The following is a 14,402-nucleotide window of genomic DNA, read 5'->3' on the forward strand; positions in this document are numbered from 1 at the left end:
AGTATTGCCTTCACTGATACACTTCCAAGTGAATCTACAAACTATTGGAGCTAAAGGCAAGATTGCTAGATACAAAATCAATACAACAAAATTATTAACATTTCTATACATAAGTAACAAATTAGCAAATGTAATTTTAAAAAGGATGCCTGCCAATAACAAAAAAGTACCTAAATGTAAAAAACAAAGTGTGAGACCATTACTGAGAAGATAGCAAAAACAGTGATGAAAAGCAGGTAAAACCTAAATAATGGGGAGATGGGTCATTATAGAGTAAAGATTTCAGTAGCTTAAAGTTATCAAGAAGGTTCATGGGAAAAGATGGGAGTTGGTCTGTTAAAAGTAGTTGGGAAGGCAAGAAGGAGGAGAAAGGGAACACCACCTGGGAAGGTCTGAAGACAAGAAGATCCACAGGTTCGTATGGATCGGTCATGTAGCCTACCAATTCAAAACAGAGGATATGTTGAAGGACAGCGGTAAAGGAAAATGGGGTCAGATTAGCAAACCTTAAAAATCAAAGTGGTTAGTTACTATTTGATGTGGAAGGACATAGGGACCATTGACAGTTGCTGAGTATAAAACTAAGGCAATTAATCCTGGATAATTAATCTGCAGCTGCAAGAGGACAGAACCAAGGGCTTCTAGGGAAGCACAGAACTAGAGGCAAGAGCCTTGCTTTTCTACGGCTGATCAGACTACATTGGGAGAGCCATGTTTCAAAAAGGATTCAAAAGCTAGCATATTCAAAGAAGGGTGTCCAGCTTGAAATAATGAAGAATGGATGGGAGAAGTACAGATGTTTAAAGAAAAGAATGGAGGTGTTGGAGGGAATAGAGGTACCAAAATAATGTTCTTCAAATATGTCAAGGGTGGTTATGTGGAATACATGCTCTTTAGCATCCAGACATAGAACTAGGTAAGGAGATATTTATCAAAAATGAGAGCAGTCACCTGAGACAGGAGTGAGCCTACTGTAGGTGGAGATGTGGAACGTAAGCCGGTGCCCCATTAGGAGCGCAGACTGAAGCATCAGCATGTTGGACTAGAGAGCCTAAAATAATTCATCCAACTGAAAACCTACATTTCTACACCAGCTAGGCCAAGAGTGGAGTAAAAAGATCTGCTCTACAAACCTGGCAGTGGGAAAATAAAGACAAATCTTTTAAAAGTGAGTAAAGAATCAATGTCTTAAAACAATAGTTAACATTTACTAAATGCTTACTACATGCAAGGTAACATTCCAACTCTCATGAATTAACTGATGCTCTTCACAGCCTTATAAATATAATGCAGGCATTACTATTGCCCAGCATACGTTAGGGAAACTGAGGGATGGAGCTGCTAAGTAACTTGCCCAAGATTACATAGCAGGTAAATATATGTGCCAGGTCTAGCAGCTAAATGATATGGAGAATGAAGGAGAGAAATAAACATTATTATGTCAATATTTCAAACTTGAGAAAGCCAGGGCACAAAGAAAGAAGTCAGATGTGAGGCATCAGGGTTGCAGGGTTGGAAAGGGAAGAGACAATGAGTCCAGAACGGAGTTTGAGAGCACAGTAAGAGATGCTCAGGAGGCAGGTGATGACAGGGAACTGGAACTCAGAGCAAAGAACTCAAGGTACTTTTGGAAGCTGTCAGCAAAGAGGTGAAAGTGATGGCATGACAAGAAAAACTCCCTAAGGTCAGGTTTGGAAACAAGAGCAGAGAGTCAAGGACTGAGCCTTGAAAAATATGCAGTAACCCAAAGAAGGGAAAAGAAGCCAGTGCAAACAGGCAAGATTCCACGGGGCCATTTCCCAACTGGTGCCCCCAGACACCGATCCCCTCAGCCCTCAGGGGGGCCAGCGCCACAGTCGGTCCCCTTCACTCTGTGCAGGTTCTTCCATAAAAATAAATCCAGATATCATAATGTGAAAGAACATCAGTAAGTATCGACAGGTGGGATCCAAAAGCCAAGGGAGGAGGTATTAAAGAGGAGGTGATTCAGAGTACCAAGCGCTGCCACTTCAAGAGGTAAGCAAGGCAACACATGACGCCAGGAACACCACCACGGGCAGTGTACACAAAGCCCCCAGCAGTGCCCGCCACATCAGGCTGCCCTTCAAAAGCTCCAAGTTGCCTTACAACAACTGTCACAGAACCATACTGCAATCAAAGAAGCTATGACAATAAAAGGAAGGGGCAACGAGGCAGCAATACCACAGGAACATGTTTTCGAGTTTGGGATGATGGACGAGTATTTAATCCAAGGAGGAATGAACAATGAAGCAAATACCTAAGCGGCACATCCTGCACAGTGGTGTTCAAATAGTGTTCCAGGAAATGACAAGGGCAGGAAACATCTTCGAGGGTTCCAAAATGCATGATGACTGTGCATATGTTTAACTTGTGACTGTCCCTTCACTTCCACAACTGTTCCCATCAACTACCCTGAGAGTAAACTAATCCCCATTTCTAAGAAACTAGAGTTCAGCTGGTATCTTGTAAGGGATTGAAAATTTTGAGTCTTACTGTTATTAAGTACTTTAATGTATTAACTCATTTTTAATCCTCACAACAAAACCATGAAGTAAGTTTCCATTTTCAGATGTCAAACTGAAGCACAGAGAATTTTTTAAAAATCTGCCCAAGTACCCACATCTTAGAAACAATGGAACTAGGGTTCAAACCCAGGAGTCTGACCTCTAGGGCGGCAGGACATGAAGGCTGGTCATGGGCTAAAAGCAAGAGGAGGCCTTCAGGATCTTTTACTTCTACCCCCACTGTTTTATAAATGAAAAGGCTAAAATCAAAGAGAAAGACTTGCCCAAGCTCACAGAGTTAGTGAATCATTTGACAGAAGTAGAATCGAGATGAAAATACTATCCACTTCTTTCAACAGATGCAGTGAAGAGGGTCAGAGAACAGAAGGAAAGAGAACATCCACGTTCCAGCTACTTCTGAGCTAGGAACTTAATGAAAGACTTCAGCATCTTTCCTTAAAATGCTGAGAATTCTGAATTCTCAAATCAGTCACATCTTTATTTATGAACAGCAAAAAAGCTTATTCCAAACCAAAGAAACTCACTCGGCTAAAGCACTTATAAAGTTAAGTACAACTCAATGTCCTCCTGGATTATGGATGAACTACAGGTGCAGTAGGAGGCTCAATTACATCACCTTACACTTCGGGATTGATACTGTTTTTAACATGTTTCCTACGACTACAGTAATTATTTCTACTGACTCAACGTTCATACCTACTTAGGACACCAGAGAAACTTCCAGAGACAGAGCAGCCCTGCCTTCGTGGGGCAGATTATGTCAAGGATACCTCCTTTGCCCTACGGATTTAAAAACCAATTACCATCTCAAATAGGGACAGAAGGAGCACTTTTTCTTTTTTAATCTCTTTGATAAATAATGTAACATTTGGGAAAGCATCCGTTCCCAGAACACTCAATTTGCATTGGCCACCTGGAAGATACTAAAATACCTGCTTCTTACCAGAGTCAGATATTTGAAAGCATCAAGTTTTGATGGCAAAAAAAACCTGGAAGACAGACTTCAATTTGCAAATTTGATTAGCAGGGTCTCTTGAAATCTTCAGCGGGCACTTGAAATACATGAGCTTTGCCAGAAAACCAGTTTTAACTTAAGAGCCATGACTTTATGGTAATACTCATTTTCTCCCAAAACGAGCGTTTTGGAAAAGTTACTTGTACACCAGGGTCTGACTCATGCGAGCAGCCGGTTATCCTCAAAGTCTGGAAGCTATGGGGTCCGACGAGAACTCCCCACGCCTTTGACTCCGACGTTGCGTTTCCGCGCCTCGTGAGGTGGCTTACTAATTTACGAGTTTATTCCTGGCCCTCCCTGTTCCCCTACGTTCTCAGACACCACCCAGCAGGGCTCTAAGTCGCGGATGGGTCTGCGTCTAGGTCGGGGCAGGGGGCAAGAGGCGACGCCAAGAACGGTCACGAAGAACCCAGAAGCCTTAATACGAGCCTCAACAACGCACGGCACAGAAGCGGCTTTGAAAAGGCATGCTCGCTCGGACACCTCAAAGTTTTAGGGACTTGAATGGCTGCAGAAAAACTACTGGCAAAGGGTTTGGGCGAGGCAGAAACAAACCCCGCGGCCCACCCCGTGAGGAGACCGGCGGGCACGCGCGCGGCGGGTACCGCGGGACCCACGCACAGGCCCTCCGGCCCAGGCCGGCTCGGCGGGGCCCGGGGCCAAGGCCCGGCCCGCTCCTCGGCAGCTCCACTCACCAAGAACTGGAGCATGTTGTCGACAACAGGGAACGAAGGGTGTCACCGCCGTGGGCCGGTCCCAGCCTGCCTCCGCGGGGGCGAGGGGCGGAGCCCACCGTCGACTTCCGGGGCACGCCCCGCCCCAGCCGCGCCTCGCCCCGCCCTAGCCAAACCTCGCCCGGAAGCCCCTCGCGGCGCCCGGGCGCCCCCTTGGGGAGCTCTCCGGGACTACCGCCCAAACTGGCCGACGGCGAGAAGGCGAGAATCGAGTCCCGTCTTCCGCCCAGCTGGACAGCTTTGAACATTCAGATTCCCGGAGCCCTGTCCTCAAGCCAGAAGTAAACCTGGGTTGGGGCCCCGAGGTCTGTATTTATTAGCCAACGAGTCTGATGCACAGCCAGGCTTAGGCCTCCCTGACCTAGAAGGTCTGAGTAAAGCAGCTGTTCCCATCCCTAGGAGCAAAGAATCACATGTGCTTTTGCAGCACGCTTTACCTGAGCCCCGCGCAGAATCTATGGAAGGGGAGAAGGGTTGTATTTTTCAAAAGTTCCACAGGTATGCTCCGTAACCTGCATCGTGCACCTATAATAGAAGTTAGGTGCTTCAGTAGTTAAGATGGAGGCATTTGCAGTCTGGAACAGCTTGATCCAGTTGCTGACTGCCTTGCACTTCCTGGCAGCCATGAACAAGTTACCTAACCTCTCTGAAGTTAATTTTCCTTATCTGTAAATGGGGTTAACACCAAGTCCCATGTTGAATTGTTGCAGCGATCGGATGTCACGTGCATGGTGTGCACAGTGAGCTCTGGAGGACCTCTCCCGGCCCTCTCTCCACGCAGAGCTACCCCATCACACTGAAGGATACCTCCTGCTACTGAGCTTCAAATCCCTCAACAACCTCTATCAACACACTCACCTAAAAAAGCAAGACCACCCTTTTCTCTTTGCTCTCAGCCTCCTCAATTCACCTTTACCTGCTATTTAGTAGAACTGTGCTTCTGAATAATAACCAAATCCTATTAGCTTAAACCACACGGGAGTGTATGATAGAGATACAGTGGACAACTATGGGGAACAGGAAAGCAATCAGGATTTAAACAGCATTTTTCTCTCCATTTCTGCTTTCCTCCATACATCTGCATTGTTCTCTTTGCCTAACGGTTTTTTCTCTGCTTTCCAGAATATGACCACTGTAACTTGACTCACTAAATATTCCAATCAGTAGAAAGACTGGGTCACCCTTTCCTTACCATTTTCAAATACCTGGTGAAAAATGCTGACTGGTCAAGCTGGTGTTAGGTGCTCCCTGATCAATTACAACCAGAGGGGGCAGGGTCTCTTTGAACTAAAACGATTGCCAAGAGGGAGGGGATGCTGGTAAATGGCTGTAACATTCTATTTTCCAACATGTATAGGTTCAAATTTGATTGTCTTCACAAGTGCTTCTCAAACTTTAATGTGCATTCAAATCATCTGGGAATCCCATTGAACTGCAGATCATGACCCATCTCCAGGGCCCAGACTTTACACCCTTCATAAAAATTCATCAAAATTTTTATTAACAGCAGACCTAAATATAAAACACAAAACTGTAAAACTCTTAGGAGATAACATAGGAGAAAACCTAGATGGCCTTGGGTATGGTTGTTGCCTTTTTAGATGCAACACCACACATGTGATCCATGAATGAAATAATTGATAAGCTGGACTTCATTAAAATTAAAAACTTCTCTGCAAAAGATGGTATCGAGAGAGTCTGAAAACAAGCCACAGACGACTGGGGGAAAATATTTGCAGAGGATGCATCCGATAAAGGACCATTATCCAAAATATACAAAGAACTCTTAAAATGCAACAATAAGAAAACAACCTGAATAAAAAAGGGCTGAAAACCTTACACTTTACCAAAGAAGACATACAGATGTCAAATGAAAACATGTTCCACGTCATGTCATCAGGGAAATGCCAATCAAAACGAGTTACCACTACACACCAATTAGAATAGCCAGAAAGTCCAGAACATTGAAAACACCAAATGCTGACACAGATGTAGAGCAGTTAAGAACTCTCACATATTGCCGGTGGGAATGCAAAAGGGTATAGCCACTTTGGAAGACCGTTTGGCAGCTTCGTACAAAACTAAACATATTTTTACCACATGATTTACCCACAGGAGCTGAAACCTTAGGTCCACACAAAAACTTGGACAAGGATGTTTATAGCAGATGTGCTCATAATTGCCAAAACTTGGAAACAACCAAGATGTCCTTCAGTAGGTGAGTGGATAGACTTAAATGCATATTATCAAGTGAAAGAAGCAAATCTGAAAGCCTACATACTGTACAATTTCAATATATGGGATTCTGGAAAAGGCAAAGCTATGGAAAGAATAAAAAGATCACTGGGGGCAGAGAGGCAGAGGAAGAAATGAATAGGCAGGGTGCAGAGGCTTTTTAGGGCAGTGAAAATATTCTGTGTATTACAGTGATGGATATATGTCATCATAGATTTGTCCAAAAACCATACAACATGCAACAAGAGTGAGCCCTAGGGTAAAAACCACAGGCTTTGGGGCATTGTGTCAATGTAAAATAATCCTTGGTAAAAATGTACCCCCTGGTGACTGATGCAGATAATGGAGAGGCTGTGGGTGTGGAGACAAGGGGCATATAGGAACCTCTGTATCTTCCTCAATTTTGTTGTAAATCTAAAACTGCTGAAAAAAAGTAAGTATTTGGGGAAAAAAGTAGGACAATTAGAACTGTTATTGATGGTGTGAACAAACAGGAACTTTCATCCCATGGGTAGGAGTAAATTGGTACAACTACTAAGGAAAATACTGCAATGTCTAGTGAAATTAAAGCTCTTCTATCTCCAACTCAGGATTTCCATTTCTAGTTACGTGATCCAGAGAAGACCTCTTATGTCACGTGTCTCATCCAAGGAGACAAGAGGTATGATGATTATCATCGTAGCACTGTTTGTAGTAGCACAACGGTGAGAATTTAAATGTATACCAGTCCACCAATAATAGAATGCATAAATTAGGGTATTCATGTACTGTAATACTACTATTCAATACTTAGAATAAATGAGCACAAGGAACTATCAAAAACACAATGTTAAATGAAAAAAAGCCACCTACAAATTGCTCCATAGTACGATGACACACACACACCAAGATGATCAACCTGTAAAATTAATGCCTATGAATACACAAATATGTAGTGGAAGTATAAAAAGTGACTGGCAGGGAAGGGTTGGGATGAGTGGGTGGGGAGGGGGAGCGGGAGGCGGAAAACGTGACTGGCAAAGATGAGCAATGAATTCCTGACAATGGTCACCTCTGGGAGGGAAACAGGAATGGGATTAGAGTTCACAGTTGACATCTGCCTCAATTGTACCTACCACATTGTATTTCCCTTAAAAAAATACTATTAATTGAAAAATTTGATCAATTTAGGTGTGTGACATGAAGAGTGGGAATCTGGTTATATTATACTGATTATATTACTTGTATGATCAAAACAGTATAGAATCTAAAAAATTGGAATGAGTAAAAGCAGTGGTTGAAAGGGTCTTTTTTGAAACTAGATAGAGTAGCAACCCACAGATTACTTATTCATTATAATGGCACAAAGATAACCTTTATACTGGAGATGTGTCAAACACTACCATAATCAAGTGATCCAACTTCATATAATGGGACAAACTCTTATGTCCCTCCTAATACATGCTAAGGCATAGTATCCACTGTAGAACTGTAGTGTTCTTGTCAAAAATGTTTAATGTCAATCTAATTTTTTAAAACAATTCTGGGACCTTTTTCAAAACAGCTAAAAATGTTATATAAAAGACTCCTCTCCCAAAAAAGAAAAGGGGGCTGTTTCAGAATAAAGGAGACTAAAGAGACAACTAAATGTAATGTACGATTGATTAAATCCTGAGTAAAACAAAAAGTCCTAGGAGAATATTTTTCGGGCAACTGAGGAAATCTGAACGTGGACTATTAGAAATTTTATTTTATTTTATTGTCAAATGTCTTTAAGTCTGATAATGGTATTTTGGTCATGAAGGAAATATCCTTGATTTTACTTGCTGAAATATTACGGATCAAGTGTCATGATGTCCACAAATTACTTTTAAGTAGTTAAGGAAGAAAACCAGTATATATACACATAAATAGAGCAAATGCGCAAAATGTTAAGACTTGGTGAAGCTGGTGAAAGGCGTGTGGATTCACTGTACTTTCAACTGTTGCAAAACTTTGAAGATTCAAATTTTTTCAAAGTAAGTTGGGAAAACAAATACCTTAGAAGAACTTAGATTGTGTATGATCAGCTTTTACATCTCAGATAAAGTTCAGACTTACATATGTATGCATCACCATTTTACGAAAACTCTATTACAATGACAATGACTAGGAAAAGGTATCTTTTATTTTCTAATACCACCAAACTTATTTACCCAACAAAAACAAGATATTAAGATTCTATGCTTATTTAGTACTGTCGAGGAATAGATGAACCTACCCTTTGGATGCTTAAACTTTTTAAAACAAAACACCTACAATCTGTTTTTCCCGCCTTTGCCCAGCTAAGAGCACCTGCTCCACCTGATCACCTCTCCAGTCAGGCCCCAGAAAATGTGTCCTCTACTCCCTGAGGATGTTAGCCTTTCAGGGGTGGGACTTATTATGCAAACACATTTCTAAGATTTGTCAGCCTTTTAAGAAGCAGGGATCCTTCCTGCCCCTCCCTCTCACACACTTTCCCACTGTCCCAATTTCTGATTCCAAGGTATGACGGGATAATGGAATTTAATAAACCCAAAATCTTAACTCCAAATTTAGCTAATCTCTCTGTCCTGTGGATTCACACACCAGTGGTTTATAAAATGCTTTGGTTCTGAAAACAGCATCAGACTCACAAAACTCCAAGAGACCAGTGGTTACCGAAGGGGAGGGGTGGAGGAGGGTGGGTGGGGAGGGAAGAACGGGATTGTGGCTTATCATGATTGGTGCACATGGTGTGTGTGGGGTCACGGGGAAGACAGTGCAGCTCAGAGAAGACAAATAGGGACTCTGTGGCATCTTACTTCACTGATGGACAGTGACTGCTATGGGGTATGGGGGGGACTCGATAATATGAGTGAGTGTAGTAGTAACCACATTTTCATGTGAAACCTTTATGAGAATGGTTTCAATGAGAAGCTATCAATGATACCTTAATAAAAAAAAATGCTTTGGTTCTGTGCCCCAGGCTCTTTTCTGATTATTTCTGGGTTCATGCCTGTGTTCCAGAACATAAAGATTGCCATATACCGGCCCACAACGCAGCAGTCATTACTACATTCTGGACTCACTCGTTTACTCATCCACACCCCTCTGAGACTTCCATTTATTAACAGGATGCTTTCCAGCTACAGCTGCAGAGTAATGTTTATTAAGTAGTGGGCAGTAAATTAATTTCAGAATATAATGATGACAAATGTTTTAAATGATGCTTTTAAAAGCCATGGAAGTTTTATTACATTTTTTAAAAAGCAACACTACAGTATTAAGTTTTAATTTGCGACTGCTGATGCTGCATGAGAGTCAAGACGCTGCTCAGTTGATCAGACAGGGAAAAAAGGACTTTCAGATGATGCAACCACTTAAACATAAATGCAGTTGCGGTGATTGTTTAAATTCTTTTGCCCTAATTGTAGCCTTTATATTAATTATATGAAAAATATATGCAGATAATTGAGAAATTTCACTATCATTTCTAAGGAATAAATACAAATTATTGTATTGCGATTTACATAAAGAAAAAAATTTTAGGGAAGAGATGGCTTGACTTTTTGACATGGTTCTATAATACACTAATACGGAACTGAATTGAGTCTACTCTACTGAAAAGGGTGGCTAGAGTTAAGTATCCACTCTACCCCATGGGGTGACCCTGAGTATCACAGACATGTAGTGCATGTACAAAGGGAAAAAAGTTAAAATTTCCAGACTGCCTTTAATTTAGCATTCAGAATTATATCCCTAGTAGTAGTAACTGTTAGGCAGGAAAATAGATGTGAGTGCAGTGGAGAGAGAATTAAGGCCAGTAAAGTCCACTACAAGGACTCAACAAGTTAACCAGTTAAAACTAGAAACCCAGAAAAGATTTAGAGTTAATCAGTTAATCAGTTAAAGCTCGAAAGGTCAGGAGCAACTTGGCCTGGAATGTTGAAATATTCCCCAGATAAAGAAAAGTATCTCAGCACAGCCCATGTCTTCACTGTGTCAATCAGATCATGACACTGTAAGATTTACTTCAGCCTGCTAAAAGGTCCAGTTTATTTTTTTTAATTTTACCTATATGCTGTTTTTCCTCCTCTAATCCCTAATCAAGTAATCTGCAACCTGGGCAAAAGATAAGCACCATGGTTAATTTAGCAAACAAGCCCAGCCATAAACAGCATAGCAAAAACAGAAAGAATCCACCTTAAAGCTAAAGATTGCACTTTAAAACCCAGGAAGTTAAAAAGTAAGATTCTTAACATATTCTTCAGCAAACTGACAATAACTCAGCCCACACTGGGGACAAGGGAGGTGGGCTTGATTGATATGCTCCCAGGCAGAAGATGCTATCCTAAAGGAATCAGAGCAGTAGATTTCTTGTGTTAAGCTGATTTTGCAGAATTACCTAAAGAACTGGTAAGAGACTTAATGTCTCATTCAAAGATAAACATCTTGATTAGCACACATAATATGGGGTGGGGAGGCACGGGGAAGGTAGTATAGCACAGAGAAGACAAGCAGTGACTCTATAGCATCTTATTATGCTGATGAACAGTGACTGTAACAAGGTATGTGATGGGGACTGGATAAGAGGGGAGAATGCAGTAACCACAATGTTGCTCATGTGAAACCTGAGGATAAGATTGTGTATCAATGATACCTTAATAAAAAAAAAAAAAAGATAAACATTTTCAGACCACTTAACAAGTCTATACCCCTAGCCTTTAGTCAACATTCCTGAAAAATCCTTAAAAGGGAGAACCCTCAACTTTTCAGGGTGCCCCACTCTCTGAGGTCACCCACACTTTCTAAGAGCATAACCTTTTTGCCTTAAGACTTTGTCCCAAATTTTCAAGGTGCCTCTCCTCCCTGAGGTCACCTGCACTTCTTCTCTTTAAGAACTTCAAATAAAACTTACTCTGCCTCACTGCTGTGTCTCTGTCCTTCAATTCTTTGTTGCGGTGGGGACAAGGACCGAGGAAAATAAACAATGCCCCCCTAACACATTCACTGTGGAAAGTTTATTTGTTGGATTCCTAACAATGTTGACCATCTTCTAGATAAACTGCAAAAGACAAACCATGTTTGTTTGTTTTTTTAAAAAGTATTTATTTTTTACTAATAGGGATAGAATCCAGGCAAAGAAGTTTACAGAAAAGATGTCCATATATAAAGAAAGAAATAGCAAAATATTTTTTGGTCATAATTTAGAAACAATTCATCTATAAAAAGAAGACATTTTCCCCAGTTCATCTCTTCCCTGGAAGAATATAAGCATGGGCTTTCAGCTCCGTGATATCCTCATTAGGCCTCGGATACGTCTGACAAGAGCTTGTATGAAACTGTAGCGAGATCGAACTTTTGAATATAGTCCTTCAATGTCCAGAAGTTTCTTTTGTAGTGATTCTCCAAAAGTGTTGATGGCATCAGCCTGAAGCTAGATGTAACAAAGATAACATTTCATTATTAAAACTGCAGCCTCAAATACTTCTTTTATTCTATGTCCTCCAATTTTAAATACCTTGGAATTTTTGAAATATAGTCCTTTCTCATATACCAAACTAAACATTCACATTTTCCATCCTAACATTATATTGGTATGATACTGTTTTTCCCTCTTTCCTTTCTTATATTAATGTGTAAATTTTAAATTTGCTTTAAAAAGCAACAACTATTGATGCTGCTACTGATATATGGATATATGCACAAAAACATTTCCTGAAGGGCCACATAAGAAGTTATTAAGAGTGGGTGCCTTTTGGGGAAAAAGCAATTATAGAAAGAACAAGAATATTTATATGCTTTACCTTTTGAAATACATGAAAGGCGGAGGGGATGTGGCATACCTTTTAGACTTCATATGCATGAGTTAAGATGGCTCTTTAGTATTATACTGAAATGCTAAAATTAAGTAAAAAACCAGATGAATCTGTCTGCCTGTGGTTTTACATTAAGATCAAAACAAAGAATGAGCTTTTCTTCTATCTTTGTAACAGACCAATCTAATGAAACAGAAATAGTCATTGATTCAACATATATTAAACATCTGCCATTAATTCTGCACATGGTCTCACTTAGATTAACATTAGCCTCCCTAGACAAGACAAGCCAAAAAAATGAAGTGTCATAAAGTCACTAGGGGGCAAATGTAGTCAGGGCTTGAAGAAGAGGCTGTTATCATGACATCTGGCTAAGCTGGGTCTGGAGGATGCTGTACTAGGCCTCTCTTTCTGGGGTAAGGCTCAACCTTCAGCTTTAGGAAAGGCAGCAACCAAGAGGGATGAGGGAAGAGTAGAGGCTTTATCAAATCACGGCTAAAGATATTCAGATGCTGAGCAGCAGATCTAGCTGTAATTCATTTTCCCTAACATCATGCACTTGATAACTGCTTTGTTCCTAAGACCTTCCCATTAGTTTCATATGAGATTTTCATTTTAACTGGTTTTGGAATGCCCTTCATTCATTCTGATACTACTGATCAAGAAGTTACTAAATATATAATACTGTAAAATATAGTCTATCACAGTGGAATTTTTAGTGGCTACTCATAATCTCTCCATTAAATTATCTGAAAAATTAAATGTTGAGTAACACTTTGTGCCTCAAAAGCGTACAAAGTTGAATCAAAATAAATTAGGAGTTTCCAGATCATAATGCCTATCAATTAATGCCTATCAATTACTTCCTATGTTCTGGGCATGACCCCAGGAACCTCACATACAAAACTTCATTTCATTTTGAGAAAACTCCTTAAGGTTGAACTATCATTCCCATTTCTTCAAGGAGGAAATGGCAGCTCCAAAGTTAAGTAAGTTGTTCAAAGTCACACAGCTGTTAGGTGGCCAGGCCATAATTCAAATCAGGTCTTTGTAACAACTCTGAAAATTATCATCTTACTAACACTCGAGGCTTTTCCTTTTTCCTTTCAAAACGAGAGAGAGTCTGAGCCTAGGCCTCACCTGGTCTAGGTCATGCTGGCTCACTACAGTCAGGCCACTTCTAAAATCCGGGTTGGTTTCTGAAGCAAAGGAATATAGAGATAAAAGACACAGTCAAACCAGCTTAGTGAGTATATACCTACTACACAGTGGAAATCCTGAAGACAGTGAACAACAGTGCCATGAAAAACGGGTCAAGAATGAGAACTCTACTTCAACTTCCAGGAAATGGGAGTCCCAGGAAGCACCTCACTGGTCCAGGCCAGAGTTCTCAAGCTTTTTCTTGTTTCTTCCCATTAACAGTCCAATCAATATATGATCATTACTCACAGGGTCCCAATCTAGCAATAAGAACCATGGCCTGGGCTGACCCACTTCCATTCTTCTGGAAAAAAAAAATTGTGACCACAGGGCTCAAGAGCTGGGCCAGCCCTAACTGCAAGAAGCTGAGGAGCAGCCTCTAAGGTGCTCTTATGCTATGTACAATTTCCCATGGACAGAAGTATAACTAAAAAATAGCTATGTCTACAAACAAAACAGCTCTTGACCCAATCCACTCACAGTAATCAGGAAACACAAAAAATAAATAAAAACTGCAACTAGTTTTTCAAGGCACTAAAATTTATAGGCACTTATCGTTCACAAACTTTCAGAACAGTTACCCTGTAGTCTTCTGCTTTTAAATAAGGTCCTGGAGGCAAACAAGGAATCTTGAGAATCTGTGGGCGTGCAATGTAACAGGTAGTACTCCAGATGGCGCCAAAGAATAAACAGGCAGGTCTCTATGATAACTATGCCGAAGAGCTCACATTAAAGGAAAATAATCTCTGCACGTGTTTTTACAAACCAGTTTCCAAGGAGGAAATAAAAGGCGGAGACTGCACCCACTAGCTCAGTCTAAAGACAGAGGGAGGGCTCCACTGAAGATATCTCCCCAGAAAGCAGCAAGGTA

General features: G+C 40.9%; 1 protein-coding gene and 1 long non-coding RNA gene across 4 annotated transcripts in view; one reads left to right on the top strand and one right to left on the bottom strand.

Moving 5' to 3' along the window:
• Nucleotides 1-4,493: 4,493 nt before the first annotated feature.
• LOC140849846 (uncharacterized) lies at nucleotides 4,494-7,478 on the top strand. Its single transcript, XR_012132089.1, has 3 exons — nucleotides 4,494-4,600; nucleotides 6,411-6,513; nucleotides 7,121-7,478. It is a non-coding gene; the product is annotated as an uncharacterized lncRNA (long non-coding RNA).
• A 4,118-nt stretch (nucleotides 7,479-11,596) lies between these two features.
• Nucleotides 11,597-14,402, bottom strand: part of NUP205 (nucleoporin 205) — an 80,416-nt gene continuing 77,610 nt past the window's right edge. For all 3 annotated transcript variants that reach the window (XM_073238398.1, XM_073238397.1, XM_073238399.1), the window contains 3 exons: nucleotides 14,113-14,241; nucleotides 13,472-13,530; nucleotides 11,597-11,949 (listed from right to left, as the gene is read on the bottom strand). In XM_073238398.1, coding sequence (XP_073094499.1) covers nucleotides 11,797-11,949; nucleotides 13,472-13,530; nucleotides 14,113-14,241 — 341 coding nt within the window. In that variant the 3' untranslated portion in view covers nucleotides 11,597-11,796. The remainder of the gene's footprint in view (nucleotides 11,950-13,471; nucleotides 13,531-14,112; nucleotides 14,242-14,402) is intronic.

Source organism: Manis javanica, chromosome 6, assembly GCF_040802235.1.
Source record: "Manis javanica isolate MJ-LG chromosome 6, MJ_LKY, whole genome shotgun sequence".
Taxonomy (NCBI): domain Eukaryota; kingdom Metazoa; phylum Chordata; class Mammalia; order Pholidota; family Manidae; genus Manis; species Manis javanica.